This window comes from Equus przewalskii, chromosome 8 (genome assembly GCF_037783145.1).
Source record: "Equus przewalskii isolate Varuska chromosome 8, EquPr2, whole genome shotgun sequence".
NCBI classification, from domain to species: Eukaryota; Metazoa; Chordata; class Mammalia; order Perissodactyla; family Equidae; genus Equus; species Equus przewalskii.
The window spans coordinates 84,652,964-84,678,166 of NC_091838.1; the positions used below are offsets into that span (position 1 = coordinate 84,652,964).

At 64.8% G+C, this 25,203-nt stretch overlaps 6 protein-coding genes across 40 annotated transcripts in view; 2 read left to right on the forward strand and 4 right to left on the reverse strand.

Moving 5' to 3' along the window:
• The first annotated feature begins 1,117 nt into the window (after positions 1 to 1,117).
• Positions 1,118 to 3,319, forward strand: MFSD3 (major facilitator superfamily domain containing 3). 2 transcript variants are annotated; one of them, XM_070631341.1, is made up of 6 exons: positions 1,158 to 1,550; positions 2,040 to 2,100; positions 2,492 to 2,639; positions 2,726 to 2,850; positions 2,917 to 3,026; positions 3,103 to 3,319. In XM_070631341.1, the coding sequence occupies exons 1-6, from the start codon at positions 1,419 to 1,421 to the stop codon at positions 3,274 to 3,276; spliced, it is 750 nt and encodes a 249-aa protein (XP_070487442.1). In that variant the 5' UTR covers positions 1,158 to 1,418; the 3' UTR covers positions 3,277 to 3,319. The 2 variants fall into 2 exon arrangements, with proteins under 2 accessions (XP_008524425.1, XP_070487442.1); XM_008526203.2 differs by having other exon boundaries at positions 1,118 to 2,100.
• A 91-nt stretch (positions 3,320 to 3,410) lies between these two features.
• RECQL4 (RecQ like helicase 4) lies at positions 3,411 to 10,378 on the reverse strand. Of its 7 annotated transcripts, none has more exons than XR_011543316.1 (23): positions 9,765 to 9,927; positions 9,667 to 9,700; positions 9,479 to 9,570; positions 9,130 to 9,270; positions 8,231 to 8,829; positions 8,042 to 8,141; positions 7,840 to 7,966; positions 7,603 to 7,716; positions 7,368 to 7,496; positions 7,197 to 7,289; positions 6,981 to 7,117; positions 6,458 to 6,541; positions 6,200 to 6,379; positions 5,941 to 6,120; positions 5,728 to 5,869; positions 5,384 to 5,646; positions 5,019 to 5,310; positions 4,817 to 4,946; positions 4,567 to 4,736; positions 4,317 to 4,436; positions 4,081 to 4,237; positions 3,849 to 3,957; positions 3,411 to 3,758 (listed from the first exon to the last, which is right to left on the reverse strand). XR_011543316.1 is itself a non-coding variant. In XM_070631300.1 (23 exons), the coding sequence occupies exons 5-23, from the start codon at positions 8,773 to 8,775 to the stop codon at positions 3,634 to 3,636; spliced, it is 3,261 nt and encodes a 1,086-aa protein (XP_070487401.1). In that variant the 5' UTR covers positions 8,776 to 8,829; positions 9,130 to 9,270; positions 9,479 to 9,570; positions 9,667 to 9,700; positions 10,243 to 10,378; the 3' UTR covers positions 3,411 to 3,633. The 7 variants fall into 7 exon arrangements, 5 of the variants coding, with proteins under 5 accessions (XP_070487401.1, XP_070487400.1, XP_070487399.1 ...); XR_011543315.1 differs by having other exon boundaries at positions 4,317 to 4,382; positions 7,368 to 7,499; positions 9,765 to 9,919; XM_070631300.1 differs by lacking the exon at positions 9,765 to 9,927 and adding an exon at positions 10,243 to 10,378 and having other exon boundaries at positions 4,317 to 4,497; positions 7,368 to 7,499.
• On the forward strand, positions 10,026 to 14,036 carry LRRC14 (leucine rich repeat containing 14). 18 transcript variants are annotated; one of them, XM_070631326.1, is made up of 6 exons: positions 10,026 to 10,101; positions 10,441 to 10,471; positions 10,688 to 10,733; positions 11,704 to 12,057; positions 12,240 to 12,824; positions 12,919 to 14,036. In XM_070631326.1, exons 4-6 carry the CDS (start codon positions 11,729 to 11,731, stop codon positions 13,484 to 13,486), a joined length of 1,482 nt encoding a protein of 493 aa, XP_070487427.1. In that variant the 5' UTR covers positions 10,026 to 10,101; positions 10,441 to 10,471; positions 10,688 to 10,733; positions 11,704 to 11,728; the 3' UTR covers positions 13,487 to 14,036. The 18 variants fall into 18 exon arrangements, with proteins under 18 accessions (XP_070487427.1, XP_070487430.1, XP_070487428.1 ...); XM_070631327.1 differs by having other exon boundaries at positions 10,042 to 10,101; positions 10,441 to 10,575; XM_070631331.1 differs by having other exon boundaries at positions 10,042 to 10,101; positions 11,837 to 12,057.
• A 390-nt stretch (positions 14,037 to 14,426) lies between these two features.
• Positions 14,427 to 21,232, reverse strand: LRRC24 (leucine rich repeat containing 24). 6 transcript variants are annotated; one of them, XM_070631317.1, is made up of 6 exons: positions 21,143 to 21,232; positions 20,201 to 20,249; positions 16,816 to 17,065; positions 16,377 to 16,655; positions 16,043 to 16,211; positions 14,427 to 15,333 (listed from the first exon to the last, which is right to left on the reverse strand). In XM_070631317.1, exons 3-6 carry the CDS (start codon positions 16,981 to 16,983, stop codon positions 14,495 to 14,497), a joined length of 1,455 nt encoding a protein of 484 aa, XP_070487418.1. In that variant the 5' UTR covers positions 16,984 to 17,065; positions 20,201 to 20,249; positions 21,143 to 21,232; the 3' UTR covers positions 14,427 to 14,494. The 6 variants fall into 6 exon arrangements, with proteins under 6 accessions (XP_070487418.1, XP_070487419.1, XP_070487415.1 ...); XM_070631318.1 differs by lacking the exons at positions 20,201 to 20,249; positions 21,143 to 21,232 and adding an exon at positions 19,149 to 19,282; XM_070631314.1 differs by lacking the exons at positions 20,201 to 20,249; positions 21,143 to 21,232 and adding an exon at positions 18,805 to 18,944.
• Positions 18,468 to 21,331, reverse strand: C8H8orf82 (chromosome 8 C8orf82 homolog). The gene is made up of 3 exons (XM_070631342.1): positions 21,143 to 21,331; positions 20,201 to 20,249; positions 18,468 to 19,976 (listed from the first exon to the last, which is right to left on the reverse strand). Exons 1-3 carry the CDS (start codon positions 21,290 to 21,292, stop codon positions 19,531 to 19,533), a joined length of 645 nt encoding a protein of 214 aa, XP_070487443.1. The 5' UTR covers positions 21,293 to 21,331; the 3' UTR covers positions 18,468 to 19,530.
• Positions 21,332 to 21,789: 458 nt separating this feature from the next.
• The window catches only part of ARHGAP39 (Rho GTPase activating protein 39), a 125,011-nt gene continuing 121,597 nt past the window's right edge, over positions 21,790 to 25,203 (reverse strand). For all 6 annotated transcript variants that reach the window (XM_070631309.1, XM_070631305.1, XM_070631310.1 and 3 more), the window contains 4 exons: positions 24,909 to 25,108; positions 24,045 to 24,136; positions 23,458 to 23,627; positions 21,790 to 23,331 (listed from right to left, as the gene is read on the reverse strand). In XM_070631309.1, the coding sequence (XP_070487410.1) occupies positions 23,137 to 23,331; positions 23,458 to 23,627; positions 24,045 to 24,136; positions 24,909 to 25,108 (657 nt within the window). In that variant the 3' untranslated portion in view covers positions 21,790 to 23,136. The remainder of the gene's footprint in view (positions 23,332 to 23,457; positions 23,628 to 24,044; positions 24,137 to 24,908; positions 25,109 to 25,203) is intronic.

Sequence of the window (25,203 nt, forward strand, 5' to 3'; positions counted from 1 at the left end):
TGGGTTTTGCTTTGCCCATGTTGTGTTTGAAGTGTGTGACACCCTAGTGCAAATGTTGGCCTTGGGCTGGGAGGCCCTCTCCAGCTGGGGCACCCGAGGGCAGGTGCCAGAGAAGAGGGCAGATAAGATGCTGAGGAAGAGGTGCCTGGGGAGAGCTGGAGGACCCAGACTGGGGACGGGTGGGCAGCCCTGTGTCCTTGCCATGGGAACACAGGGATGAGTGCCTACTGTGTGCATGCCAGACACTGGTGGGTTGATGCCCCAGTGGTTCCTCTGAGATAGGCATGGTAGTCCTCATTTGTAGACGAGTAAACTTAGGCCCTCCAAATATGTAGGAGTGACAGGAAGCCCACTCAAACGGGCCTCAGCAGCCGAGGGAGTGTGTTGGCTCAAGTGCCTGCTGGTTAGTCTAGGGCTTGGGCCAGCTGCAGGACCCAGGGGCTTGGAGACAGTACTGGTCAAGGCTCCAGCTCTGTCGGCTCCAGAAGTGCTTCTTAGGCACGGGCTATGCTTCACTAGCTCCTTTGGGCCTCAGGGGCCCATGGAGTGCAGCTCTAGGCAGGAGGAGAACCGGCATGAGAGCCCACATTGCCTTGTACTTCCCCTTGGATAGGCCCCCGGTAGGGCCAGCTGGAGTCCTGCAGTGCTTGGCCTCATGGTCATGCTCTCCTGGTCTTGTCACTGGACACCAGAAGGCACCACAGGCAGCAGATGCCTGAATTCTGGCCAAGCCTGGGCCCTGACCTTTCACACAAACCTTCTGCCTTCCATGGCCCTCTGTGGCCACTGGCTTGGGGGGGGGGGGTGCGCTGAAACCACAAGCACAGTCAGGTGAGGGGTCCAGTGCAGAAGGCTGCAGTAGTGGACAGTGGAACCTCAAGAGGCCAGCTCCTCCCTGGGGAATGCTGGAGGGACCAGGTGGATGCTGAAGCAACAAGCCTCCAGGTGAGACACCGGGAAGCACTTCTGAAGAGTTAGGGTCTGAATCCAGGGGGTCTGGGGGCCGGAGCTGATGACCCTCGGAGGGAGCACGATGGGCCGCCGGTTGCGAAGGACTCCTGTTGGGGACCGCGCTGGCCGGCCGCACCCAGGTTGGCCACTGGGGGCGCCCGCGGCCGGATGGCCGGCGCTCTGGCCCGCTCGGACGCTCTATGGCCGCCGCGCCTCCTAGCCGCGCGCCCGCACTGAGCGGAGGCGGGGGGCGGTTCTCCGCTACCCGGACCGACACCCCGGAACTAGGGCGCGAGTGCGGACGCCGCTCCACCCAGCCCAGGCCAAAAGCTATGCCGCCGTGTGACCCCTGATGCCATCCTGACCGGACCAACCCGCGCCCCCTCCCCTCCCCCCCCCGCCCCCCCGCTTCCTCCCCCGGCCTGGCCCGCGGGCCTCGGCCCTGGCCCTGGGCTCGCGCTCCGGCCATGCGTGGGAAGCTGCTGCCGCTGGCCGGCCTCTACCTGGTGCAGGGCCTGCCCTACGGGCTGCAGTCCGGCCTGCTGCCCGTGCTGCTGCGGGCCCGCGGCCTCTCCCTGACACACGTGGGGCTAGCCAAGGTGCTGTACGCGCCCTGGTTGTTCAAGCTCGTGTGGGCCCCACTGGTGGACACGCGGGGCTCCCCGAGGGCCTGGCTGACGCTCAGCACGGCAGCTCTGGGCCTGGTGTGTGGGCTGCTGGCAGCGCTGCCTCCTGCTGAAGCTGGCCAGGCCGGGCTGCCCGTCACCGTGGCAGGGCTGCTTCTGTTGCTGAACCTGGGTGCGGCTGTGCAGGATGTGGCCCTGGACACGCTAGCCGTGCAGCTCCTGGAGCCGGCTGAACTGGGGCCTGGCAACACCGTGCAGGTGGTCGCTTACAAGCTGGGGGCGGTACTGGCCGGGGGCGGGCTGCTGGCCTTTGTGCCCACCCTCTCTTGGTCTCTGCTCTTTCTGCTCCTGACTGCCACCTATTGGCTGGCCGCTGCCCTGGCCTGGGGTGCCCGGGCCCTGCAGCCACTGCCTCCACCTCAGGCCTCAGAACCTCCCCCACACACCCTGCACCTTCTGCAGGACTTGCTGGCTGTGCCTGGGACCTTGTGGACAGCGGGCTTTGTGCTCACATACAAGCTGGGTGAGTGAGGCCTTGAGTCAGGCAACTGCAGGGGTGGGAGCCTGGGGGAACTCCAGGTAGGTCCCCAGGAGCTCTGAAACCCACTTGTGGGGCTGCCCTCTTTCCGGGGTGTGACCTGCAGGCTGGAGCCCAACCTGGCTTTGCAGTTGGGCCTCGCCTCTGATCCTTTTCCAGCTCCAACTCCACGGCCACTCTGAGCTCTAGCCACAACCCTTGGGTTCTTTCTGAAGCTGCTTCATGCTGACCCTGAGCTTGGCCAATGCCCAATCCCAGCTGTCTCCCTGCACCTATGGCCCAGCACAGAGGCAGGGCAGTGGCCCAGCTGAGGCAGCATGACAGGCCCCAGGTGGGGAAGGGAGGCGGGCCGCCCCTGCTCACATTCTCCCTACAGGTGAGCAGGGAGCTGGCAGTCTGTTTCCACTCCTTTTGCTGGACCGTGGTGTCTCCACCCCGGAGCTGGGGCTGTGGAACAGTGTAGGTGCTGTGGCCTGCTCCATTGCTGGCTCATCCCTGGGCGGGGCGCTGCTGGCCAGGCACCGGTGAGCCTTCCCCAGCCTGCCTTGCCCACCTGCTCACTCCTTAACCTGCTCCGTGCCCCTTGACCTGCCTAATCTCCCCACCCCAGGCAGCCACTGCCCCTGCTGAAGTCAGTGCTTCGGTTCCGTCTTGGAGGCCTGGCCTGCCAGACCGTCCTGCTCTTCCACCTGGACACCCCAGGGGCTAGGCTGGGTCCCAGCACAGTCCTGAGAGGTGAGGGGCTGGCCATGGGGGGGAGGAACCTGGAGCCCTGGGCCCTGCTGACCTTTGCCCTCCCAGGGGCAGCCTTGCTGAGCCTGTGTCTGCAGCACTTCCTGGGGGGCCTGGTCACAACTGCCACCTTCACCCTGATGATGAGCTGCAGCCAGCTGGCACCTGGTGCCCTGCAGGTGAGGGGCTGTGGCTGTGACAGAGGGGCTGCAGGGCTGGGGTCGTCGGGTCCTGACCTCATCCCCCCACCCCCAGGCCACACACTACAGCCTCCTAGCCACTCTGGAGCTGCTGGGGAAGCTGTTGCTGGGCACGATGGCCGGAGCCCTGGCTGATGGCCTGGGGCTGCATCTCTGCTTCTCCCTCCTTCTTGCTCTCTCGGCCATGCCCATTGTGTACCTGGGTCTGGCACCCAGCACCGTGGCCTGAGCGGGGCTGCTGGACTGGTCAATAAAGCTGTGTGTGCCCGGGGCCTGGCTGTGTCTGTGTTCGGGATGTATGACGTACAAAGCTGTCTTCAGCCTGTGGGGACCATGCCACCAGAAAAGGAGGATCCCTAGAAATGACTTGAACATCTTTTATTCTGCCTTTTAGGGTCCCCTTGCCCCCACACTCCTGGCAGTGGGCTTTATCTGGGGTGGTCAGTCACCGACCTGACCACTGATGTCGTCTTGCCTTTCCCTTGATAAGCTGCCGCACCAGAACCTTCCACCCAGTGGTCATACAGTTCAGCTCATGCCTGCATCTGTGATGTGGGGGGACCAGGGCCCTCCCTCTGCAGGGCAGTCAGCGGCCCCACAGCAGGATCTCCTCTGTGGCCAGGTGCGCCAAGGCATGGAAGCTCAGGTGCAGGTACTTTCTCCAGAAGCGCCGGTCCCGCCCATATACCTGGGCAGGATAGCAAGGGCTTCCTGCGGTGGAACAGGAGACACGGCTCTGAGGACTTGGCAGGTCCGACCCCAGTGCTCCCTGTGTCTTAGCCAAACCTCCCAGGCCCTCACCGATGCCGTGGAAGATGCGGGCCACAGCCCTGCCTGAGAACTGCTGCTCTGGCCACGAGGAGAGGAGGTGGCGGATATCCCGGCGGGTCTGGTCCTCCCAGTCCTGGAGCTGGGGGTGGGGGCATATCCCAGCTTGCATGGCACTGTGTTGCACATGGCCTGCCACGGTGCAAGGCAGGAGGGCAGTGTGCACATGCGCCTCTGCGGTCCCATGGGAAGGGCCAGCACTCACCCTGGCCAGCCCCGGCTCTGGCCCCTGCTCGGCCTCCGTGCCTCGTGGCCCTTCTCCTCCCTCTTCCTCAAAGTAGTGGCTGAGCACGGCCTTGAGCCTGGCACTGCGCTCCTCATCTGGCTGCTCCAGGCACGGCCCACAGCTGGGGAAGGCTACACTGCAGTGGGAGAGGCCCATCAGAGCTGCCTGCCTTGGGGAGGGTGTGGTGCCCAGGCCCTGCTCACCCTCTCCCGCACCTGTGAAAGGCTCGGAATGTGTGGTGCAGACAGGCCAGGGCCTCCCGCTCTCGGTCCTGCACGCGGCTATAGAGGAAGTCACAGATCTGGTCCTTCTCCTGGGCTGTCAGATCCCCGGGGCTGTGCAGGTGGAAGGCCAGCTCCCTGAACTCCACCAGCACCCCCGTGCCCCGAGGTGCACCTGCCAGAGAGTGTGTCAGACTGGCCTGTGGGCAGACAGGTGGCAAGCAGGGCTGGGGGCAAGGCACACCTGTCTTAGGCTCTGGGTCCCACTGCAGCTGGTGGAGAGCCCGTCGCACAGGGACCAGCTCCCAGCCCATTGAGTCTGCCAGCTGGACCACATCAAACTCCACAGAGCTGCTTCCCTGACCTGTGTTCTCAGGGGGCTGCTGGGCCAAGCACACAGCCAGCGGGGGACACCTGGGCCAGGGGAAAGGATGTGTGATTGGCAAGCCTAGTTCTCCGTTCCTGCCCCCAGCCCGGGTGGGAGGTGTGCTCACCTGTGGGTCAAGGCTTGGAGCTGGGTGGGGCCCCCAGGGCAGCGCAGGTGGCAATGGGCATAGGTAGGTGCCAGCAACTCTAGCCAGTGCTGCGGGTGCAGCTCCAGGTAGCACAGCAGGGTCTCGATGGCTGGGGGGCAGAGCAAGGCTCAGAGAACGTGGGGACATGGGGATGCCCCTCATCCTGCCCCCAGTTCCTCACCCTCCTCTGGCATGTCCAGGGCCTGCACTGTCGGCTGCACTGGGAGTGCCCGCTTGTGGCCTGGGCACCGGGCTGTGTGCTCACTGCTGGGTTGCTCAGCCTCCCGTGGGCACATGGTCACAGGGGCCCTGGCCAAGCCCCTTTCCTGGCTGTGGTCTCCCTCCTCTTCCGGGGACCGCTGGGTGTGGGAGCAGGTGCAGGGTGGGAATGCACGCTGCACCAGCTTCTTCACGGCACAGAAATCAGTGGTCTTGGCGTGCACGTGTCTGCGCAGCTCCCGCAGGTCCTCACCCTGTGGAACGGCCATGAACATGGGCTGTGGCACCAACTGGGGTGGGGGGACGGTGAGTAGAGTGGGTACCAACCTGGGCCTGCAGAAAGAGGTGGCAGTGTGCAGGCTGCCCGTCGCGGCCCGCCCGGCCCACAGCCTGCACGTAGCTCTCGAAGCTTGGGGGCAGCCCTAGATGCAGCACGGCCCGCACATCTGGCCGGTCCAGCCCCATCCCAAAGGCCACCGTGGCCACCACCACCCGCAGCTGGCCCTCCATGAAGGCCCGCTGCACGCGCCGCCGCTCCCGGCTGCACATGCCAGCGTGGTAGGCTTCAGCCACGGCCTCTGGGGCTCGGCCTGCGGGGCAGACGCATAGTCAGTTGGGTGGGGCACATGCCTTGGGTGGGTCTGTGGGGTGTGGTCCTGCCCCTGCCTCACCTCCGGGCCCTGGGGCCCAGGCCTCACGCAGGCAGGTGCGGAGCAGCGCAGCAACACGCTCGGTGTCCTCTCGCCTGTTACAGTAGACGATGACAGAGTCCAGGGCACGAAAACGCTCACTCTGCAGCAGTGTCACCAAAGCCTGGGGGGACAGTGGTCAGTGTGGGCACCCAGGAGGCGGGGCCTCTGCTGGGCCCATGTGTGCACACCTACCTGGTCTGGGTCCCTGTCCATGGACACAGAGAGGTGCAGGTTGGCAGGGATGGTGACTGGTCCCCTGAGGACAGCCTCCTCAGCCACGCCCAGGTGCCAAGCCACATCGCGGGCAGTGCTGCGGGTGGCTGTGGCCGTGAGACCCAGGAAACAGTGCACGCCCATGCGTTCCCGCAGCACCTGTGCAGGAGTAGGGGGCAGTAAGGATGCTCAACGCACCCTCCCTGGCATGCTCACCCGTAACCTGGGCAAGGCTCACCTTGCAGACTCGCAGGTAACAGGGTCGGAAGTTGTGGGACCACTGAGAGAGGCAGTGGGCCTCGTCGATGCAGGCAAAGGCAACCGGGGGCAGCTGAGTGAGGCAGGCAGGGCCCCCTTCCCCAGCTCCAGCCAGCGCCTCAGGCGACAACATCAGCACATGTACCTGGGCTGCCCGGACCTGAGGACAGCAAGGTCAGGAACACCACCCAAGTGCTGCCTGCTGCCCCCACCTGTCTGGGCCTGTGAGGCCCCTCACCTTCCGCAGGGCAGTGTCCCGCTGCTTCCTGGTCATGCCTGAGTGAATGCAGGTCGCCTTCAGGCCTGGGGGCAAGCCAGACACCTGCAGGTACAGGAGCATAGTGTGCCACAGGCCTCCCAACCCTGACCCTTCCCCAAATGCCTCTCAGGGTTGCTGTGCCCAACAGCTACCACCATCTCCACCCCACGCCCTGTAGGGAGAATACTCAGATCCTGGGTCCTAGGACCAAGGGTTCAGAGCCACCTGTGGGCCTTGGCTCAGGAGCACCAGGAACAAACAGACCACTGTGGGGATGACCCCGTTCTCAGCACTACTCCTCTTGGGGGTGGGCCTGGATCTGGCTAGCCACATCCCTATTGCCGTCGGGCTACTGCCAGGCCTGGGACTGTGGATAGGGCTGGTAGGCTTCTTGCAGTTCCCAGGTGGGGATGGGGCAAGAAGCAGCAGCCCAAGGGGGTCAGAGGAGCTGTGGGCATCAGTTCCTGCCTTCTGCACAGGGCAGAGGGCCCTGTCCGCCCACCTGGTCGTCCATGAGTGACAGGAGGGGAGAGATGACCAGCGTGAGGCAGGGGCTTCGCCGGGCATAGAGCAGTGCAGGGAGCTGGTAGCACAGGGACTTGCCGGCGCCTGTGGGCAGCACCAGCAGTGTAGACATGCCTGTGTGGGACCCAGGGTCAGTAGTGCCACTCTGTAGCCTGGCCTTAGCCCCTCCTCACTGCCTGGCAGCCATGCTCACCAGACAGGATCCGCATGACTGCCTGCTCCTGCCCGGGACGGAAGGCTTGGTACCCCAGCTGCTCTAGGGCCTGGAACACCTCAGCCGGTGTCTCTGTGGACACAGGTCTCAGTCAGAACGGACCCAAGTCACCCTTATCCCTTACTAAAGGCTCTGGGCTGGCCTACTCACCTGCCACCTGCCCAGAGGGCTCCCGCAGATAGAGTGGTGGCATGGTGGGGGGTGGGGAAGGGGCCCTGGGCACAGGCTGCTGCGTGGGTGCCAGCAGCTCAGGCCCAGCAGGCTCTGTATCTTCCTTACCTGCTGGGGGCAGACAGGAGAGAGTGGTGTTGGAGCTCCTGGCTGGGCAGGGGTCATTCTAGGAAGAAGCCACTGACCACAACTTCTCCTGCAGGCCCTCACTCACCAGGGAGTTGGCAGTAGGCAGTGCCGGGCTGCTGGGCTACTTCCTCCAATGTGGGGAGGGTCTGTGTGTCCCCCTCGTCCTCACCACCTTCCTTCTGGGAAGCCAGGGTGGGTTCTGGGCCGGGGTGGGGAGGTGGTAGGGCCTTTTGCTGGAGCCAGAAGTCCCGCCCTTCCAATGAACATAACACCCCCTTCAAGCAGTGTTGGCCCAACCCACCACCCAGGGCAGAGGCCTCACCTGGGTGGGTGCACTGGGATGCCCAGTGGCCAAGCTGCCCACACCAGAAGCAAGAATCCTTGACTGTGGCTCTGAGTTTACCACCCCCAAAACGCTCTCCTTTCTTCTGCCACTTCTGCTTCCACACCTGGGGGGCGTCCACAAAAGAAGGTCACAAGATGAGAGGCAGGAGGGGTGAGGGGAGTGTCTGCTGCCATCTCACCTGCTTACGGAGGAGCCTGCCACGCAGGGCTGGGCCCCGTGCATAGCGTTTCTGCTTCAGGTTGAGCCGCACATAATTACCCCTGTCCTGGATGGCTGGCCTAGAAAGAACACACAAATGGGCCATGCCTGAAGCCCTCCCACCTGGCTGGACTCAAGGTACCCTGCTGGGAGGATGAAGCCATGGTACCTGGGGGCCGCTGGGATGCTGGGCAGCTGTGCCTGCACGGGCTCCCCTAGACAGCCTTCTGCATGTGCTGTAGCCCCAGCTCCTTCTGGTGGGAGTTCTGGTTGGCTGCTGTCCTGCTGGGCCTGTGCAGGGCTTCCCCCTGGCTCCTCACTCCGCCTCCGCTTCTTGCCTCGAGTGTTGCTAGGCTGGGGGCTCCCTGCACTGACTCTGACTGCCTGTAGGGTTGGAGCCTCTGGGGCTGGTAAAGGTGCCTCAGGGCCAGTGCTGGGACCAACGGATGGGACACTTAAAGTCAGAGGCTGTGACAAGTCTGTATCCAGGCCAGGGTGGCAGGCCTCGGGAGCCCCCTGAAAGTCTGGGGCCTCATTGTGACACCTCTGCAGCCAGCCAGGGTCTAGGGAGTTCAGCCGCAGGCTCAGGGAGGCCCGTAGCTGCTGGAGCCGGCCTGGCCTCAGCTGGGGCTTGAGAGCCTGTGGGGGCACCTCACTGACTTCCTCTGGAGCGATGAGGGCAGCCCCCGCAGCAGGCAGTCCTGAGGAGAGCATCTTGGATGAGGGTCTTCGTGGAGGCCGGCGTGTGTGGCCCAGGGCTGGCCCAGCCTGGGAGAGGGAGGACAAACCAAGCAGGAACTCAGGCCCCCAGGCTGCTGCAGACTATGAAACTTGCCAGGTCCCCACCCACAAGGGGGGCAAGGGGAGCAGCACCAGGCTGGCCCTGAGCTCTTCTCAGGAGTCATGCCTTGATTAACGCTGGGGTCGTGCCTGGAACTGTGGTAGTGCAAGCACGTGTGTGTGTGTGGAGGGGCTGCCGGGAAGGAGGGTCTGGTGATCTTGCTCCTGGGCCGAGGCAAGCTCTGGACCTAGCCTGGACGCACTGCGTGCCCAGCCCTCACCCCTCACCTGCAGGGCGCCCTTTAGGTTGGCCTTAAGCCTCTTCCCATAGTCCTGAACAGAAGCCTGAGGGCTTGGCCCTGGAGTCGGATGGGGGCTTTGGGTCGCAGCCCGGTTCAGGTGGGACCCCCAGCAGCTGGGCTCTAACGCCTGCAGGAAAAGACAGCGGGGCCGGACGAGGGAAAGGCTGGTGTGGGGGCACAGGTGTCTCCAGCCTCCCTCCTCAGCCCCCCAAAAGCCGAGGGAGGGGCCAGGCCCTCCTCCACCCTGTTCAATCCTCCCCGCAAGTTCTGTGCCCGTTCTTGGCTCCACCGTGCAGGAAGCTGCCCTGGAGGCTGGGGTGTCAGGGCCCGGGTACCTTCTCGGCCACCGCGGGAAGCGACTGCTCGGGTCTGACACCACTGGCCTGGCCCAGGGCCTCTTTCAGGGCGCGGTACTCCCGGTAGAGCGCTGGGGGCGAGGGTCAGAGGTCGGGGGGGTCAGGGGTCGGGTGGCTTCCCTCCGGCCCCCGCCAGAACCTCCACCCCGTCCACCCCGCGCGCTCACCGCGGGTCTCCTCGGGCGCCGCCTCCACGTCCTCCTGTGAAGAGAGCGCGTCAGCCGGGGGCCGCGCCCTCAGCCCCCCGCCCCCGGGCAGCCCGCACCTGGCCCGGCCGCCGCCCGCGCCGCCGCCGGAACGCGCGCTCCCAAGCCTGCAGCCGCGCCCGCACGTCCCGCAGCCGCTCCATGGCAGCCCTGCCGCGCTCCGCGCCCCGCGAATCTCCCGCCGCGAGCTCGGCGCCAGCCGCCAGCCAATAGAGGCACTCGGCGACGTCGGAGGCGGGGCGGCGTGGCGGCCACGGGGCTGAGGCAGCCAATCCGGGGGCCCTGGCGGGGAGGCCAATGGGGGGCGGCTACGTCATCGCGGCGCGCGGCGGCGCTGGGCGGGGCGCCCCGGACGGCGGGGCGGGGCCGGCGGTGGTGGCCGCTGCTTCGAGGCCGGTGAGCGAGGCCGGGGGCTGATTGGCCGGCGTGTGCCCCCGGCCCTGCCTGGACGCTGGAGGCGGACGCGGCGCTCGGGGCGGCGCTGACCGGGAGGCGGGGCGGGAGCCCGGGCGGGGCGGCTGCGGGCTGGGAAAGCACCTGGAGCTCCGCGCCGGCCTGAGCGGCGTCGGCCGGGGACGATACACAGGCTTAGATGGGCAGACCCCGCCCGGGAGGCCGAGGGCGGTGGGCTCAGCGCCTCCTGCGGCTCGAGGCCGGGAGGAGCCGGGCGGGGGCGGCCGCACAAAGGCTCCTCCCACGGTGACCACTGGCTGCTTTCATTTCCTCTCGTGACAGGTGCTCGGTTGGTCTGTCCTGTTACAGCGAGGTATGATCGTCCTCGCGAGATTTGTCCAGGCAGAGCGAGGCCGAGGGTTTGGCGTTCGGGGCTCCTCAGGAACCAGTGCCCTAAGGGCTTGTGTTGTGTGTGAGGTCCGCGAAAGCAGGGGCTCTGGGGCCAGACTGCCTCCTGCCCCAGCTCATCACCCAGGCTGTGACCTTGGTCGAGCAAGGCCTAGGTCTTGGTTTTCTAATCTGTTTTCAGGGGGATGACCGGGAAGCAGTTTTGAGGATGAGGTGCCTGGCGCACAGTAAGTTGGCTAAGTGTTGCTGCTGCTGCGGCTGCTGAAATCAGTAGCAGAGGTGACACCTGGGGTACCCTGTGGCCTCAGGCATCTCCTGTGTGCCCTTTGTCAGCTTGGATGTCCCTTCGGCAGTGGCCTCTACCCATCTGAACAATCCCTGGCCTGGGGCCTTCTGAATCCCAAGGGTTTGAGACTTGGTTTCTCAACATGGTTCTCCAGGGAAGAGGGAGATATTTAGACAGATGACAATGACCTCGGTGGGTGAGGGTTGCTTTCTGCAAACCTCCAGGGGTCTCCATGCCTGCCAATGCTCCTGGAGAGTAGTGGGACAGGAGGTTGCGCTGAGAGCTTGTGTCACTCAGGCTGTCTGGACTCTGTGTTCCCTAGTCCTGGTCATTTCTATCTGCCTGCACCTGTGCTTCCCGCCCCTCTGCTGTGCTGTGAATCCAAGGGTGTCCTGCACGAGGCCTCTACGAAGGAGAGGGGAGGGAACTGTGATGTAGCTTCCAGTCCCCTGGGAATGTGCCACCACCTCTAGTGCTTGTGTGTCGGGGGAGGGGCCTAAGTTTTATTCTCCTTTGAGGAAGGGAGGACTTCTGATAGATAGGTTTGTGATTTGAGGGGCAGGGAGTACAGATGGGAGCCCCTGCAGAGCAACAGCCATAAAAAGCATACCCAGGCCAGCTGGTCACTTCTGGTGGCATGCTATTTACATATTGCTTGATGGCTTTGTGTTCCTAAAGAAGCCCCCACACTGCTAGAGAGTGGGGACTGGGAGGTGACCTTGTCCCCCTTTCCACTCTTCCCAGCCCATTGCTAGGCACCTAGCACTTGCTCTTAGGTGCTGAGATGCTCCACGGAGCACCAGCTCTGTGCCAAGCCCCATGCTGGGCTTTCCCACTACCAGTGCATGGATGGGGCTGTGGCCTGGTCATGTTCTGTGGTGTCTTCCCTGCTGAAGAGCCCTTCCCCACAGGTGGCTTCCTGCCGGGCCCAGCACCATGCACACGCTTGTGTTCCTGAGCACGCGGCAGGTGCTCCAGTGCCAGCCAGCTGCCTGCCAGGCTCTGCCCCTGCTGCCTCGCGAGCTCTTCCCTCTGCTGTTCAAGGTGGCCTTCATGGACAAGAAGACCGTCGTGCTGCGCGAGCTGGTGCACACGTGGCCCTTCCCACTGCTCAGCTTCCAGCAGCTGCTTCAGGAGTGTGCCCACTGCAGCCGAGCCCTGCTGCAGGAGCGGCCCAGCACAGAGAGCATGCAGGCCGTGATCCTGGGGCTGACAGCCCGGCTCCACACCCCAGAGACCGAGGCTGGCACACAGCCCCTCTGCAGGTATGGGCTTGCCTGAGGGGCCCTCAGGCCTGGGGGGGGTGCAAAGAGGGTCCCCTGAGAGGTTCCAGGCTGGTACAAGAGGTCAGTGCAGGAACAGGCATGTTGCTCTTGTCCCAAGGTATCTGGGAGTGGGTGTGGGCTCTGCCCCCTTGTCTCCTGCTTCAGCCCACCCATGCTCCCAGGAAGCATGCCCTGCGGGTGCTGGACATGACAGGCCTCCTGGATGATGGTGTGGAGCAGGACCCTGGCACCATGAGCATGTGGGACTGCACAGCAGCTGTGGCCCGCACGTGCATCGCACAGCAGCAGGGCGGGACTGTGGAGCCTGGGCTGGACCCCATTCCTGTGGAGGTGCGTGTGGATCTGCGGGTAAACCGGGCCTCTTATGCATTCTTGCGGGAGGCGCTCCGCAGCAGCGTTGGCAGCCCGCTGCGGCTCTGTTGCCGAGACCTGCGGGCTGAGGACCTGCCCATGCGCAACACCGTGGCCCTGCTGCAGCTTCTGGATGCCGGCTGTCTGCGCCGCGTGGACCTGCGCTTCAACAACTTGGGCCTTCGCGGCCTGTCCGTCATTATCCCACATGTGGCCCGCTTCCAGCATCTGGCCAGCCTGCGGCTGCACTACGTCCATGGGGACTCACGGCAGCCCTCCGTGGATGGTGAGGACAACTTCCGATACTTCCTAGCTCAGATGGGCCGCTTTACCTGTCTTCGGGAGCTCAGCATGGGCTCCTCTCTCCTCTCAGGGCGGCTGGACCAGCTGCTCAGGTGAGCAGGCCCCACTGTTGCTGCACTCCTTCCCTCCCCTCCATGAGACTTTCCCCTGGCCTTGCCTGTTCGTGACCTCTTGTGTCCTTTGCAGCACCCTGCAGAGTCCCCTGGAGAGCCTGGAGTTGGCCTTCTGCGCCCTGCTGCCTGAGGACCTGCGCTCCCTGGCACGGAGTCCCCATGCTGTCCACCTCAAGAAGTTGGACCTAAGTGGCAATGACCTGTCTGGCAGCCAGCTGGAGCCCTTTCAGGGTCTGCTGCAGGCAGCAGCAGCCACACTGCTGCACCTTGAGCTGACCGAGTGCCAGCTTGCCGATACCCAGCTACTGGCCACACTCCCTGTGCTGACCCGCTGTGCCAGCCTCCGCTACCTCGGTCTCTATGGCAACCCATTGTCCATGGCAGGCCTTAAGGAGCTCCTGCGGGACTCGGCGGCACAGGCTGAGCTGCGCACAGTGGTACACCCCTTTCCTGTGGACTGCTATGAGGGCCTGCCCTGGCCGCCGCCTGCCTCTGTCCTGCTGGAGGCCTCCATCAACGAGGAAAAGTTTGCCCGTGTGGAAGCTGAGTTGCACCAACTGCTGCTGGCCTCAGGGCGTGCCCATGTGCTCTGGACCACGGACATCTATGGGCGCTTAGCTGCAGACTACTTTAGCTTGTGATCTCTGAGCTCTGGGTGAGAGACAGGCTGTCCTGGGGTCCAGAGCTGCTGAAGGCTGCTCCCCCACTTGGCTAGGCGGAGCCTTTGCTGGGACCCTGCTAGAGGCCTGACACAAAGGCACTGGTCTCTCATTTTCCTGCTTTTGGGCGCACCTTGAGCTTCCCTGTGCTTTCTGCAGTGCTCTGGGCAGTCTGCCTTGCTCCTGCTCTCCTGACTGGCTGACCATCTGTGGGCCTGAGGGCTGCGTTTCAGGCCCGCTTGGTTTAGCTGCGCTTGGCTGCCCTCCAGCATCCTGGTCCTCTCTGTGGAATTTCCTGGGGTCCCAGCTGTGAGCTGAGAGAGAGTGTGCTCTTCGGGTCCTTCCCAAGAGCAGACTGCCCTGAGGTTTAAGTTGGGGCAGGGGCCTGCTTCAGGGAGGGTTGGGTCTCCGTGCACTCCGGGGCTTCTCACGGTTCTCCCTGCCCTGGCACCCAGGAGGCCGCCTGTTGGCTGGGCTTTGGGGCCAGAGAGTGTCCTTAAGGTACAAATGTGGAGTGCGTTTGGAACTTAAATTTGTGGCTGTTTTTTCTGTCCTAATTGGTCAGAGTGACTTGTCCCTGGCTCTGCTGGCACCCCAGCATGGCTGCTGGGTAACAGCTGTCTTCTAGTGTGCCGCCCCCTCCCCTTCCCGGGCATCCCCAGCAGCTCGCAGCGTGTGGGCCCGCAGCGTGTGGGCCTGGCGGCGCGGCCCGGCGCCCCTCCCCCGTGGGCAGGTGCAGGAGGCCGGCGCCGGGCGGCCGGGCCCTGCCGAGCTGGAGGTTGGGTCGCTCTGGGCGGGGTCTTTCCTGGAGGGCCTCAGTGCGGGCGTCGGGAGCCTCCCTGGCCACCCTCGGTCCGCACCCCGGGAGCGCAGAGCCGGGGTCCCCCGCCCCCGGGCCCACATAAGGCTCGCCGCACACTGCGCAGCTTCCATCCTTTACTGACGGCGCCGGCGCATGCGCGAGCGAGCCGCGTCATTAGCGCGCGCCCCTCAGCAGCGCGTCCCGTGGGCGGCCGGGCGGTCGGCGAGGAGCAGCTTGGAGCGGTCGATGACGAACATCTCGTGGCCGCGCTCGCCGCGGAGCTCCTCGAGCTGCGCGAAGGTGCAGGGCCCGTCCGAGTAGTCGTTGACGAACAGCGCGCCCTCGCCCGGCGGCCCCGGCGCCCGTGGCCCGCGCCGCCCGCGGCAGATGAGGGCGGCCAGCAGCAGCGCCGTGAGCGCCAGCAGCGCGATGGCCGCCGCCACCGCCGCCTGCGTGGCCAGGCCCAGCGCGCGGAAGGCCAGGCTGCCCGCCTCGTGCAGGGGCTCGCGGCCGGCGGCCGGCGGCGGCGGCGGCGGCCGGGACAGGTTGACCAGCAGCTCGAAGGGCACGCGGGCGGCGCCGCCGGCGTTGGAGGCCTCGCACTCGTACTTGCCGGCGTGGGCCAGGGTGATGTTGGCGAGGAAGAGCATGCCGCTGCCCGTGTCGGGGGCCGCGGGCGCGCCCGGGCCCGGCGCGCCGCCCTCCGGCTGGGCCTGCGCGCGCGGCTGCCCCTCGCGAGGCTGGGCCAGCTTTCTCCAGGTCACCAGGGGCTGCGGGTAGCCGGAAGCCTGGCAGGCCACCCGCAGGTCCTCCCCCAGGTTGGCCGTCACCTCCAGCGGCTCCACGTGCACAGAAGGCGGGATGCAGATGAGGCTACTGCCAGAGACGTCCAGAAGACTCTGAAGAGCCAGGCGCGGGGGCTCCGCACACGTGATCTTCTTGTCCCTGGAGCTGAGCAGCCGCTGGCCATCCTCCTTGATCCAGGCTCCCAGCCAGTGCAGGGCACAGTCACAGCGCCATGGGTTCCCTGCGGGCAGAGCGGCAGTGGGCAGGTAGCTCAGGGGTGGCCCAGAACGCAGCCTGTGCAGTTGGGCTTCTTGCGGGCAGCGCAGGAGCCCTTTGCCCACCTCCCACAGAGTTGAGGGCCCCTGCCACCCCTTCTCTGACTCCAAGCTCCTTGGAGTGTGGGCAGGCTCTTCCCTGGCTCCTTTAGTTCTGTGATGCACAACCAGTTCACTTCACCAATCTCTAAGAAAGTCCCTGCTTCTCAGGTCTCTCCCTGCAACAAGTTCCACTATTTTGGGGCAAACTCTGTCCCCCCATAGACATCCACTGCCACTAAAATTTTGCAAATCTTGTCAGCCTTGTCTTCAGTTATTATCTCTTGGAAAGGCTCCCAGTCCTGAGCTCATCTTTCCAGTTTTTGCCTGCCTGCCATCAAATGGCCCCAAAGTGTGCAAGCCCCTCAACTCTGTCCAGTCTGTCCAGAGACCTCTACCTTTTCTGTCTCGCTTAGGCAAGGTCCCTGAGTTGTGTCCCTACCAGCGTCCCAATTCCTAGCAGCCTTGTTATTGCTGCAGGTAGTGGTGTGGCCCTCCAGAGTGCTGCCTGATGGTCTGCAGCTCAGAAGCACTGCCATGGGAGCCCCCTCCACACCTGTGCCTGCTCCCTACTGACACCACTGTGGCCAAAGAAGACAACTTTGCATGAGACCCCCTTGCCCCAGAAAGAGGTACCTGTGAGGCGCAGGACCTGCAGGCTGGCCAGGGGCTGCAGGGCCTCACGGCTGATGGTGCCCAGCTGGTTCCTGCTGAGGTCTAGCAGTGCCAGCGAGGAGAGCCCGGCCAAGGCCTGGTCCTCCAGCAGCTCAATGCTGTTTTCTTGCAGGTGCAGCTCCTGCAGTCGCTGAAGCAGGGACAGCAGACCATCAGGGAAGGGGGTCCTGGGGGACAGGTCCTCTTCTTACCAGGCTATACTTAAGTTGACTTTTCTCCCCTTCACTGCTCCAACCCAGCAGGGCAGGTAGCAGTACAGGAGGACCCCTTCTTGCCCCATCCCCACCCCCCTCACCGGCAGGTGCAGGAAGGTGAAATCCAGCAACTGCACCAGCTGGTTACCAGCCAGGTAGAGTACACGCAGCTGGGCCAGGCCAGTGAAAGCACCGATGCGCAAACCATGTAGCCGGTTGCCTGTGAGTGCCAGCTCCAGCAGGCGTGGCTGCGCGCGGAAGGTGCCTGGCTCCAGGGCACGCAGGCTGTTGTTGTGCAGGTAGAGATGGCGCAGGGCAGTGAGGGGCGCCAGGATGCCTGGCTCCAGGTTCACGATGCTGTTGTCCTGCAGGAACAGCGTCTGCGGCCGGAGGAAGAGGGAGGGTGGGTATTTACCCTGCTGAGGGAGTCTGCTTCTTCCCTAGGGTGCCCCATCTAGCCACTTGGGGCGCTCACACACCCCGTTTCTCCCTGTCGCAGGTACCCCTAGCCCGCAGCTGGTGGTCCCACGTGGTGCCCACCTGCGTCCCGGGTGGGATTCCAGGTGGGATGACGCGCAGCCGCAGAGCGCCACACTCCACTGTGGTGCTGTAGCAGCGGCAGGTGGTGGGGCATCCGGCAGCGTGGAGTGGGAGACTGGGCATCAACAGCAGTGACAGCAGCAGTAGTGTGGGCGCCCCTGGGGCCATCTCCCGCGGGACTGGCCGTGGACCAGAAGCTGCAGTCTCCTCACCAGCCTCCCTACAGTGTGGCCCGCGATGGGATGCACCTCTGGAAACACAGGTTGGCAGGCCTGCCCTTACATTTGAGAGCCAGCAAAGAGCATGGATGAAGGCCCACACCCTGTGTCTAATTTTTGAAAAGCTGTACATCAGTTCAAGAAACTGATAAATAAAACATTCATTGCTCTCCTTTACAAAAACAGTGATAAAGATCTGGGGCATCAGATTCCAACTTAGAAATTCTGACGTCCTCAGTCTTGCTACACTGGCCGCTGGGGAGAGCCAACTCCACCCAGCCCCCTTCTCTTCACATTTCAGTGTTCCTGGCACTGTGAGTGGCTTCCTGATCATGCATGTGGATGTTGAGGTCACGTTGCCCTCCACGCCCTAGCAACTGATCACTCCTTGGATCTAGGGTGCAAGAGGGTGGTGTGAGGTATAGGCTTGGGGACACATGGGCAGTGAAATCCAGGGCCCAGTTACCCAAATGGGCTGGAAGGGAAAGAGCAGGCTCTGGCAGACACATCTCCTTGTCCACATGGTCTCCACATGGACCCAGTGGGGACGGGCATGAGACCTCATCAGGCACAGAGCCCAGAGCAGAGGTCCTTTTTGTGCCCCCAGGGCAAGGCCTCAGGCCCCAAGCTGCCCGTGTCCCTGTCCTTGCTTGACCTTGACCCAGTGTTAATGCTAGTTGTTTTATCCCTAGAAGTCATGCTCTGTTCCCAACCTTGGGATTCACCTGTTGTGACTTGGGCAAAACTAGTCTGAGTGGAGCCACCAGCCACAGGAAAATCAAATCCCAGCTTTGTCCAGCCCCTGTTCTGCCTCCTGGGGGTGGGAGTAGGTGGGACAGCTTAGCTAGAATTGGGGATTTTCTCAGGGAACTTGTTAGAGAATTGGAGGATGAGACAGACACTAAGAGAGTCAGTTTAGAAGCTATGGGCCTGTGTTCTCCATGCTGGCTCGCAGAAAAGTGTTTCTGTCTTTGGGGGTAGGTGGGGCCCTGGGACAGCTGTGGTGTCAAAGGGGCCTGGGCCACCGAGTTTTTAGTGTAGTTCCCCAAGTGGGCTCTAGGAGCAGTGACCTCCTGGACTGTGAAGGAGTGAGTAGTGTTTTGGAGGTTTACACACATGCAACTCTGATCCTAGAAAGACGGGAAGGCCTGGGTTTAGTACCAGGTACAGTACACAGTTCCGGGTACAGTTTTAAAGGTGGGGACCTTGGCTGAGAAACTAGCCAGTCCAGAGCCAGGGATGGTGAGGCTGAGGGTGTGCTGTCACCCAGCTCCTGGCCATACCTCAAGTGGTCCCTGCTCTGAACACCTGCCTGTTCACCAGTTCTCCCCTTTGGCGAGAGTGAGTCATGTGGAACGGTACCAAGGGGCCTTGGTATTCGTTTAAATCTTGCTCTAAATTGTAACTCACATGATTACTTAAAGTCACTAGAGGTGAGGTAGGCACAGCAAGTTTTAATGGAACAGCTTTGCCCAGGCAGAGGCGGTCCCCAGGTGTCTTAGGATGTGTGTGAACCCCAAGAAGCTGGAGGCATTCTCTGGGCCCCTGGGATCCATTTCTTTGAGCAAAAGGGCTGGCCCAGGGCTCCTCCACCCAGTCTCCAGCGGCAAGGCCTTTCAAGTGGAGGTTCTTGGCCTCCTCCTCAGGACGTGGGGTACTGCTGTTCACATGGAGACCCCCTAGATGTTGATTCGTGTAGAAGGGCCGGCCTGGGCAGGGATGAGGGCCCAGGTGGGAAGAGCAGGGGAGGCCAGCCCAGAAATCCTTTTACCCAGCGGACAACCCCCTAATCCGGCTGGCAGGGGGCGGGGCGGCGCACACAGGATTCGGTGATGGCTGTCACTGTCTCCAGGGCGCCCATCTGTGCAAGGGATGGAGGGGAGAGGGAGGAAGCCCTGCGAGCCCCTCGAGTGCAGTGGGAGGCCCGAGTGGGGTGCCTCGACCCCCCACGGCGTCCCCTGCACCCCCTTCAGCGCGGATTTATCCCCGGCCGGTTCAGGGCAGGGCGTGGTCCCCGCCAGGCCGCACGCCCTTCTCGGTGCGCGCCGGTGGCAGAGCCGGGACGGCGCCATCCCGCCCCCACGCCCGCTGACCTTGGGTCGGGCGCCCCCTCACCTGACGCTCCCGCGGCGCGGCTCCCCCGCCGAGCCCGGCGCCCTGGCCACCGAGCAGCGCCGGGCAAGGGAGGGGGGCGGGCGCCGATCGCGCAAGCGCACTGGGGCCTCCGCGCCTCCCGCCCGGACGCCCAGGCTTGCCGTCGCGAGCGAGGGCCGAACCGGAGGACGCCCCAAGCCCAGGGTGTGGGGAGGGAGAGGAAGGGCCCGCGACCCCGACCCTCCCGGCCGTCGGGGCCCGGGCCGCGGCAGCACCACGGACAGCGCCGGGCGGGGCGGGGCCACGGCGCACCTCCGCCGCGCACGCGCACTCGGCCGGCGCGCGCTCCGGGTGGCGCGTGCGCAGCGACGCGGGCCGGGGACGCCCGGAGGGCGGAGGGAGCTCAGGGCGGCGGGGCGGCGGCCAGCAGCGGGGCCAAGTCCATGGTGAGGGCGAGGCGGCGGCCCTGCCAGCGCACGTGCGAGGGCAGCGCGGGCGCGCCGGGCGCGTACTCGAAGCAGGCACTGAGCTCGAAGGCCAGGGCCGAGCGCACCAGGCCCACGCCGCCCGCGCGCTCCGGCGCCGGGTGGTAGAGGCGCCCGTTGGCGGCCAGGGGCAGCAGGCGCGCGGGCTCGAAGGGCACCGTCAGGGCCTCGCCGCCGCCGCAGTAGGAGAGGCGCGGGGGCGCGGGGCCCGCGGCCAGCAGGTGCGTGTAGACCACGGGCCGGTCCTCGCAGCGCAGGAAGTTGCGCTCCCTGCCGCAGAGCGAGAGGAAGGGGAAGGAGGCCTCGTAGCGCCCGCTGCGGTTGGGTCTCAGGCGGGAGAAGAAGGTGACCAGGAACTGCGGGTCTGGGGGGGCGAAGGGCGCGGCTGCTCACCATGCTCCCCGAGGCGGGCGGCTCGCCCTGGGCCGCGCCAAGAGCTGGCCCCGGCCTCAGCCTAGACATCCAGGCTCTTGAGCGCAGGACGCCCAGCCCCCTGCTGTGGGCAGCCCGCGGGCAGGGCGGGGAGCGGAGCTCGCCAGGGCCCTTTCCGAAGGGAGAAGGAAGGTGGGGAGGAGGGCGCAGCAGTACCTTTGAAGCAGGTGGTAAAGTTCTTCATCTTGGAGTCATCCAGGAAAAGCTGCAGACAGAGGGGCAGGCCGAGGCCCATGAGTCCCAGCTGGAAGCCCGATGGAGCCGGCCCCGTCGCTCTGTGCACACCACGTGCAGGGAGGCGCGTGGGTAAACCTGGTGGCCTGCCGACTTTCCCGCATCTGCTCCGCACGCGGGGCCGTGCGTCCTCGCGCACCGGTTCTCGGCTGGCATGCCTTCCCCGCACCTCTTCCCTCCTTTCAAGTTTCTAGTCAGATACGCCACCACTTCCGTGGCGGCGACCTGACTTGCCTCCTCCCGGATATGCCGGATGCCCCGGCCAGGTTTTCCAAAGCAGGCGGGGCGGAACTGGGGATGCAGGACTCTGGCGCCTGAGCTCAGTAGAGTCGGATTCACTTACCTTAGAGACCCCGCCCACCCCTCCAGCCCGCCCCCTCTGGGACCTTCCTCCAGCCCCGCCCCCTCGGGGGGCACTCTCTCCAGCCCCGTTCCTCGGGCACTCCTCCAAGCCCCGCCCCCTTGAGGGACCTTCCTCCGGCCCCGCCCCTCGGGCCCTCCCCCAGCCCCGCCCCCTTGGGGGGCCCTTCCTCCGGCCCCGCCCCCTTGGGGGGACCTTCCTCCGGCCCCGCCCCCTCGGGGGGCACACTCTCCCTCCGGCCCCGTTCCTCGGGCCCTCCTCCAGCCCCGCCCCCTTGGGGGACCTTCCTCCGGCCCCGCCCCCTTGGGGGACCTCCCTCCGGCCCCGCCCCTTCGGGGGGGCACTCTCTCCCGCCCCGCCCCTCGGGCCCTCTTCCAGCCCCGCCCTCTGGGGGGGGACCTTCCTCTGGCCCCGCCCCCTCGAGGACCCTCCCCCGGCCCCGCCCGCCCCGGGCACTCTCTCCGGCCCTTCCCTGGCCGGCACAGGCCCCGCCCCCAGCCCACCTGGCCCTGATGATCCACGTAGTAAAAGTACTCGCGCGTCCGGGGCTCGGGGCTCTGGCCCTGCGTGTAGGGGACGCCCCCGCTCCCGCCGCAGGCCCGGGCCCCCGGAGACCGAGCCCAGGCCCGGAGCGCCCCGCACGCCAGCCACATCCTTCTCCAGGCCGGAAGCCGTCAGAGGGTCACGCGGGGGCCGCGCTGCGCGAACACCCGTCCTCCGGCGGCCGCGGCCTCGCGATTTGAGTTCCGGCGGCCCCGACGCTCTTTCTTGCCCGGCCGCCTGAAGGCGGGGTGCTGGGCTCGGGGCGCCGGCGGCCGCTCGCCTCCCCCGTCCTGAGCGCGGCTCGGCGGACAGTGTGCGTGTCCTCCCAGGAACCGCGTAAAGACGTGAACACACACGCTGCCTAGAAGCCGCTGCCGAGTCGGGGGCAGGTCGGAGCCCCCCGCAGTCGGGGTCCACTCCGATACTCCGGTGGGCGTCTCGCCCCCATTCCCAGAAAGCAGCCGCGCCCCGCCCCCTCCCCCACCTGGCCCGTCCGCCCAGGTGCCCGTACCAGCAACCAGCTGGCTGCCGTGGGGCGCTGCCCAGCTTCCCACCCAGACACCCGCAGCGACCAGAGGGGCGGGAGGCGACAGGCAGCGACCATGGCTCGCAAGTGTCCATATGGATTTTATTCACACCAAGTGTTGTCACCTCTCGAGTCCGTGCGTCAGGATGAGAGTCTGTGGCCGGGTCGCCCCTGCCCAGGCCCCGAAACCACCAGACTGAAGATGCTCCCCCAGGGGACACCTAGGCCTCGGCAGGGCTGGGCTTGGTTTTAATAATAAATAAAAACAACTCTAAAAAATATATATATATAAAAACTGGGGAGAAATTAAGTCTCACAACAACTGGAACCCAAAATTCCAAAATGGAAAATGTACAAACTGAGAGTCTAGGTACCTCCCGCCAGCTCTGGCCTCGAGGAAGGGCAGTCCTGGGCACCCCTCTGGTCCCCCAGCTCGGGGTCCTTCCCTCTCATCTGCTGCAGGTCCCAGATGGGGATGGGGCAGGTCTGGATTTTGGTCAGAAGCCAAGAAAGTGGAGGAAAAAATGAAGGAATGATATCAACTTGCTCTGCACAGAGGACGGGCGAGGAGAGCTCAGAGATAAATAGCATTTGGGTTAAAACTATGTCATTAGCAAATTTAGTTCTTATATCTTTTGCTCTATTTATATCTCTATACACAGGTGGGTTGGGGTGCAGGATAGATTCTGAATTTATAGCTACATGAAGAAAAATATTCTTGCCCCTCCCCCACCCTGCCCCAAGAATGCCTGCCCAACCCTGCCCCCACCCCAGAGGACTTTGGTTTGGGGGCCCCTCCCCACCCAGAGAGCGCCTGCGGGCCCTGGGCCAGCTGGGCCCGGCTCCAGTGATAGGCAGCCCAGTGCCCTAGAGCCCCCAACTCCTGTGCAGTCACCGCGGAGGCCACAGGCAGCAGGAGCGGGGCAGGGCTGGGGAACGTGAAGACTGCAGGCCAGGTGGCTGAGGAGAACAAACAGGGCAGAGGAGGAGAGAGAGGCAGCCGGGGCAGGGCCCAGGACAGGACCACGCTGAGCGCAGGAGCTCCAGCAAGGCAGCTCACCCCGGGAAGGGCGGCGTGTGCTCTTGGGCCGGCCCAGGAGGGGCAGTGTCACTTGGCTCCAGGAAACAGAAGGCACTTTCTCGGGGCTGGCCCATGGCCGGCAGTGGGCGGTGCAGTGCCCATGGAACTGGCCACGAGGCAGGGGGCCAGAGGCGCCCTTCCTGCAGCCCCTCTGCCCTTGCTGCGCCCTCAGGCCGAGGGCCTGCGTGGGGAAATGGGGGGGTTCCAGGGCTGGGGCGGGCATGGGCGGAGCCTGGCATGCTACCTCCGCGGCTGGGGCCTTCCCTCCCCCCTCCCGGCGTGTCCCCTGCCCAGGCGCACCCGAGCTTCGGCTCTGTCCCCACCCTCGGTCCTTCGGTGCCCACGTGCTATAAAACGCCCTCCATGAAGCTGGTGTCCAGGTGCTGGATGAGCACGCGCAGGAAGGACATCTCCTTGCGAGTGTTCTCGAAGATGACACGCGGGTCGTCTGATCGGCAGCGCAGGCAGTTGGGCGCCATCACCATGGCCAGGTTGCTGACGTCCATCTTAGTGATGGCCACGTTGGCGGGCTGCACGAACACCTGCGGAGGAGCGGCGGGTGGGCCCAGGTGGGGCGGGGGGCGGTTTGGGGGTGGGGCCCGGCAGAGGAGGGGAGTGGGGCATGTCCACACCCGGATGGGCCTGGCGTGGGCGGGGAGGGGGCGCACCTGGAGGAAGCGGATGAGGTAGCAGAGCACCAGGCGGTTGATGCGAGGCAGCGCGTGCACCACGGCCACGGCGGCCTCGGGGCTCTCGTAGTGCGCGATGCACTGCTCGTAGAACTCATGTGGGATCAGGGGCTCCTCCAGCTCCCGGTACCACAGCTTCAGCAGCGACGCTGCAGGCACAATGCTGGGGCTCAGCCACCTGCTACGCAGGCACCCCGGGCAGTGCCCAGTACGGTGGGGGACCCACTTGACCAGCAACCAGGGAGTGAGAGGGGATTGTGACCGGGAGGGAACCCGACTGGAGAGGGTCCACCTGGCCAAGATGGGCTGCACCAGCCCAGATCCTAGTAACCTCGTGGTCCTGAGAGCCCGGACTCATCCTGGAGACCTGGGCATTGTGGGGGAGTGACATGCAAAATGTGACTTCTTGAAAGGAGGGTTGTGCAGCTGCTGTGAGCAGGCAAGGCTGCAAGGATGTCTGTGCTGGAAATAGACGGAGCCGTGGCATCACTGGGGGCAGGGAGAGCAAACTGTCTGAGCTGCCTGGACCAGGCCTGCTCCTGCTGCCAAGGGGGCGGGGGGCTTACCTGGGACGTGGGGGTCCTCCAGGCCTGTAGGCACCTTCCACTGGTCCACTTGTAGCTTCAGGGCATTCACCTCATCAATGTCCCCAGGGACCCTGCCAGGGCACAGGGAGGGTCTCAGAGAGAAGCTTGGCTTGCCCAAGGTCAGGGGTCAGGACCACTTGACCTCTCTTCACCCAGTTGACCTCTTTCCCACCAGAGAGGTGTGGCTTGGGGCCCTTGCCCCATGCACCCAAACCACCGTTCCTTGTCCCTCTGCTGGCCACCCCCATGCAGATGTTTTCCTCCATAGGGCCACTGAGGCCCAAACCCACAGGCCTGTTTTCCCAGCTGTCCTTATGGGGCCTGGGAGTGGGTCATGACAGCAAGTGACTGGCCATGTGCCACTCCTGTTGGGCAGGGGCCATCACCCTCATTCCCAGGTGAGGACCATTTGCTGGGGCATGCTGTCTCTCTCTAGACTCACATCTCAGGCCCTGCCCCTGGCTGGGGTCCAAGCGCCCTCTGGGCGCCTAGTGGCCATTTCTGCAGGGGCATTGCCCCTGGCTGGCCCTCCTGGCTGGCTCAGGCATGCTGTGGTTCAGGGGACGAGCCTGCTGACCGACCTCCTAAGCACAGGCCCTGCCCTGCCTCTCCTGGCTGAATGGTGGCCTGCCCTTCCGCTTGCTCCAGGGTGCCCTCCCTGCCCACATGCTGGCCTCTCAGGGGGCTGCTCTGAGGCAGGGGCACAGGGCTGCTGGCCCCGCTGCCCTGGGCTGGGGCAGGGAAGTAGGCCCAGTGGGCCTGGTGCCCAATAGCCCCTGCCTCCTGAGACACATGATGGAGACACCTGAGGCCCCCACAACCAGGGCCCAGGATGCAGGGCACCTGAAGATGCCTTCCGTCTGGTCACCGTTGAGCGCTAGCACCTCCTCAGACAGCCGTGTCTGTACCCAGGGCAGCTGCCGATCAGGGTACCGCTCCTTCTGCATGCTCATGACCTCCTGCAGTGCACTGCCAAACATCGATGGGCTGAACACGGCATTCTTGGCGTGCCGGATCTCCTCCACGTTGGGCTTCTTCAGCCCCTGCAAAGACAGCCCAGTTCTCTGTCCCTGCGTGCATGCCCAGCTGCCCTACTCCCAACCCTTCCTCCCCTTGCATCCCTCCTAGGGCTGCCCTG

Bases quoted from the DNA above. Each gene is read 5' to 3' on its own strand.
- C8H8orf82 (XM_070631342.1), bottom strand. From the start codon at position 21,292: ATGTGGCTGGCGTGCGGGGCGCTCCGGGCCTGGGCTCGGTCTCCGGGG. The intron at 20,250-21,142 runs GTGGGCTGGGGG...CTCTGTCTGCAG, and splicing joins ACGTGGATCATCAGGGCCAG to CTTTTCCTGGATGACTCCAA. The intron at 19,977-20,200 runs GTACTGCTGCGC...TCGCCCCCCCAG, and splicing joins CTTTACCACCTGCTTCAAAG to ACCCGCAGTTCCTGGTCACC.
- LRRC14 (XM_070631319.1), top strand. From the start codon at position 11,638: ATGGATGGGGCTGTGGCCTGGTCATGTTCTGTGGTGTCTTCCCTGCTG. The intron at 12,825-12,918 runs GTGAGCAGGCCC...TGTCCTTTGCAG, and splicing joins CGGCTGGACCAGCTGCTCAG to CACCCTGCAGAGTCCCCTGG.
- MFSD3 (XM_008526203.2), top strand. From the start codon at position 1,419: ATGCGTGGGAAGCTGCTGCCGCTGGCCGGCCTCTACCTGGTGCAGGGC. The intron at 2,101-2,491 runs GTGAGTGAGGCC...TTCTCCCTACAG, and splicing joins TGTGCTCACATACAAGCTGG to GTGAGCAGGGAGCTGGCAGT. The intron at 2,640-2,725 runs GTGAGCCTTCCC...TCCCCACCCCAG, and splicing joins GCGCTGCTGGCCAGGCACCG to GCAGCCACTGCCCCTGCTGA.
- RECQL4 (XM_070631298.1), bottom strand. From the start codon at position 9,848: ATGGAGCGGCTGCGGGACGTGCGGGCGCGGCTGCAGGCTTGGGAGCGC. The intron at 7,717-7,839 runs GTGAGGCCTCTG...ACCCCGGCCCAG, and splicing joins ATCCCAGTGCACCCACCCAG to AACCCACCCTGGCTTCCCAG. The intron at 6,121-6,199 runs GTGAGCCTTGCC...ACTCCTGCACAG, and splicing joins GTTACCTGCGAGTCTGCAAG to GTGCTGCGGGAACGCATGGG.
- LRRC24 (XM_070631315.1), bottom strand. From the start codon at position 17,367: ATGATCAGGAAGCCACTCACAGTGCCAGGAACACTGAAATGTGAAGAG. The intron at 16,656-16,815 runs GTGGGCACCACG...CTCCGGCCGCAG, and splicing joins GAATCCCACCCGGGACGCAG to ACGCTGTTCCTGCAGGACAA. The intron at 15,334-16,042 runs GTACCTCTTTCT...CTCTGCCCGCAG, and splicing joins GCAGGTCCTGCGCCTCACAG to GGAACCCATGGCGCTGTGAC.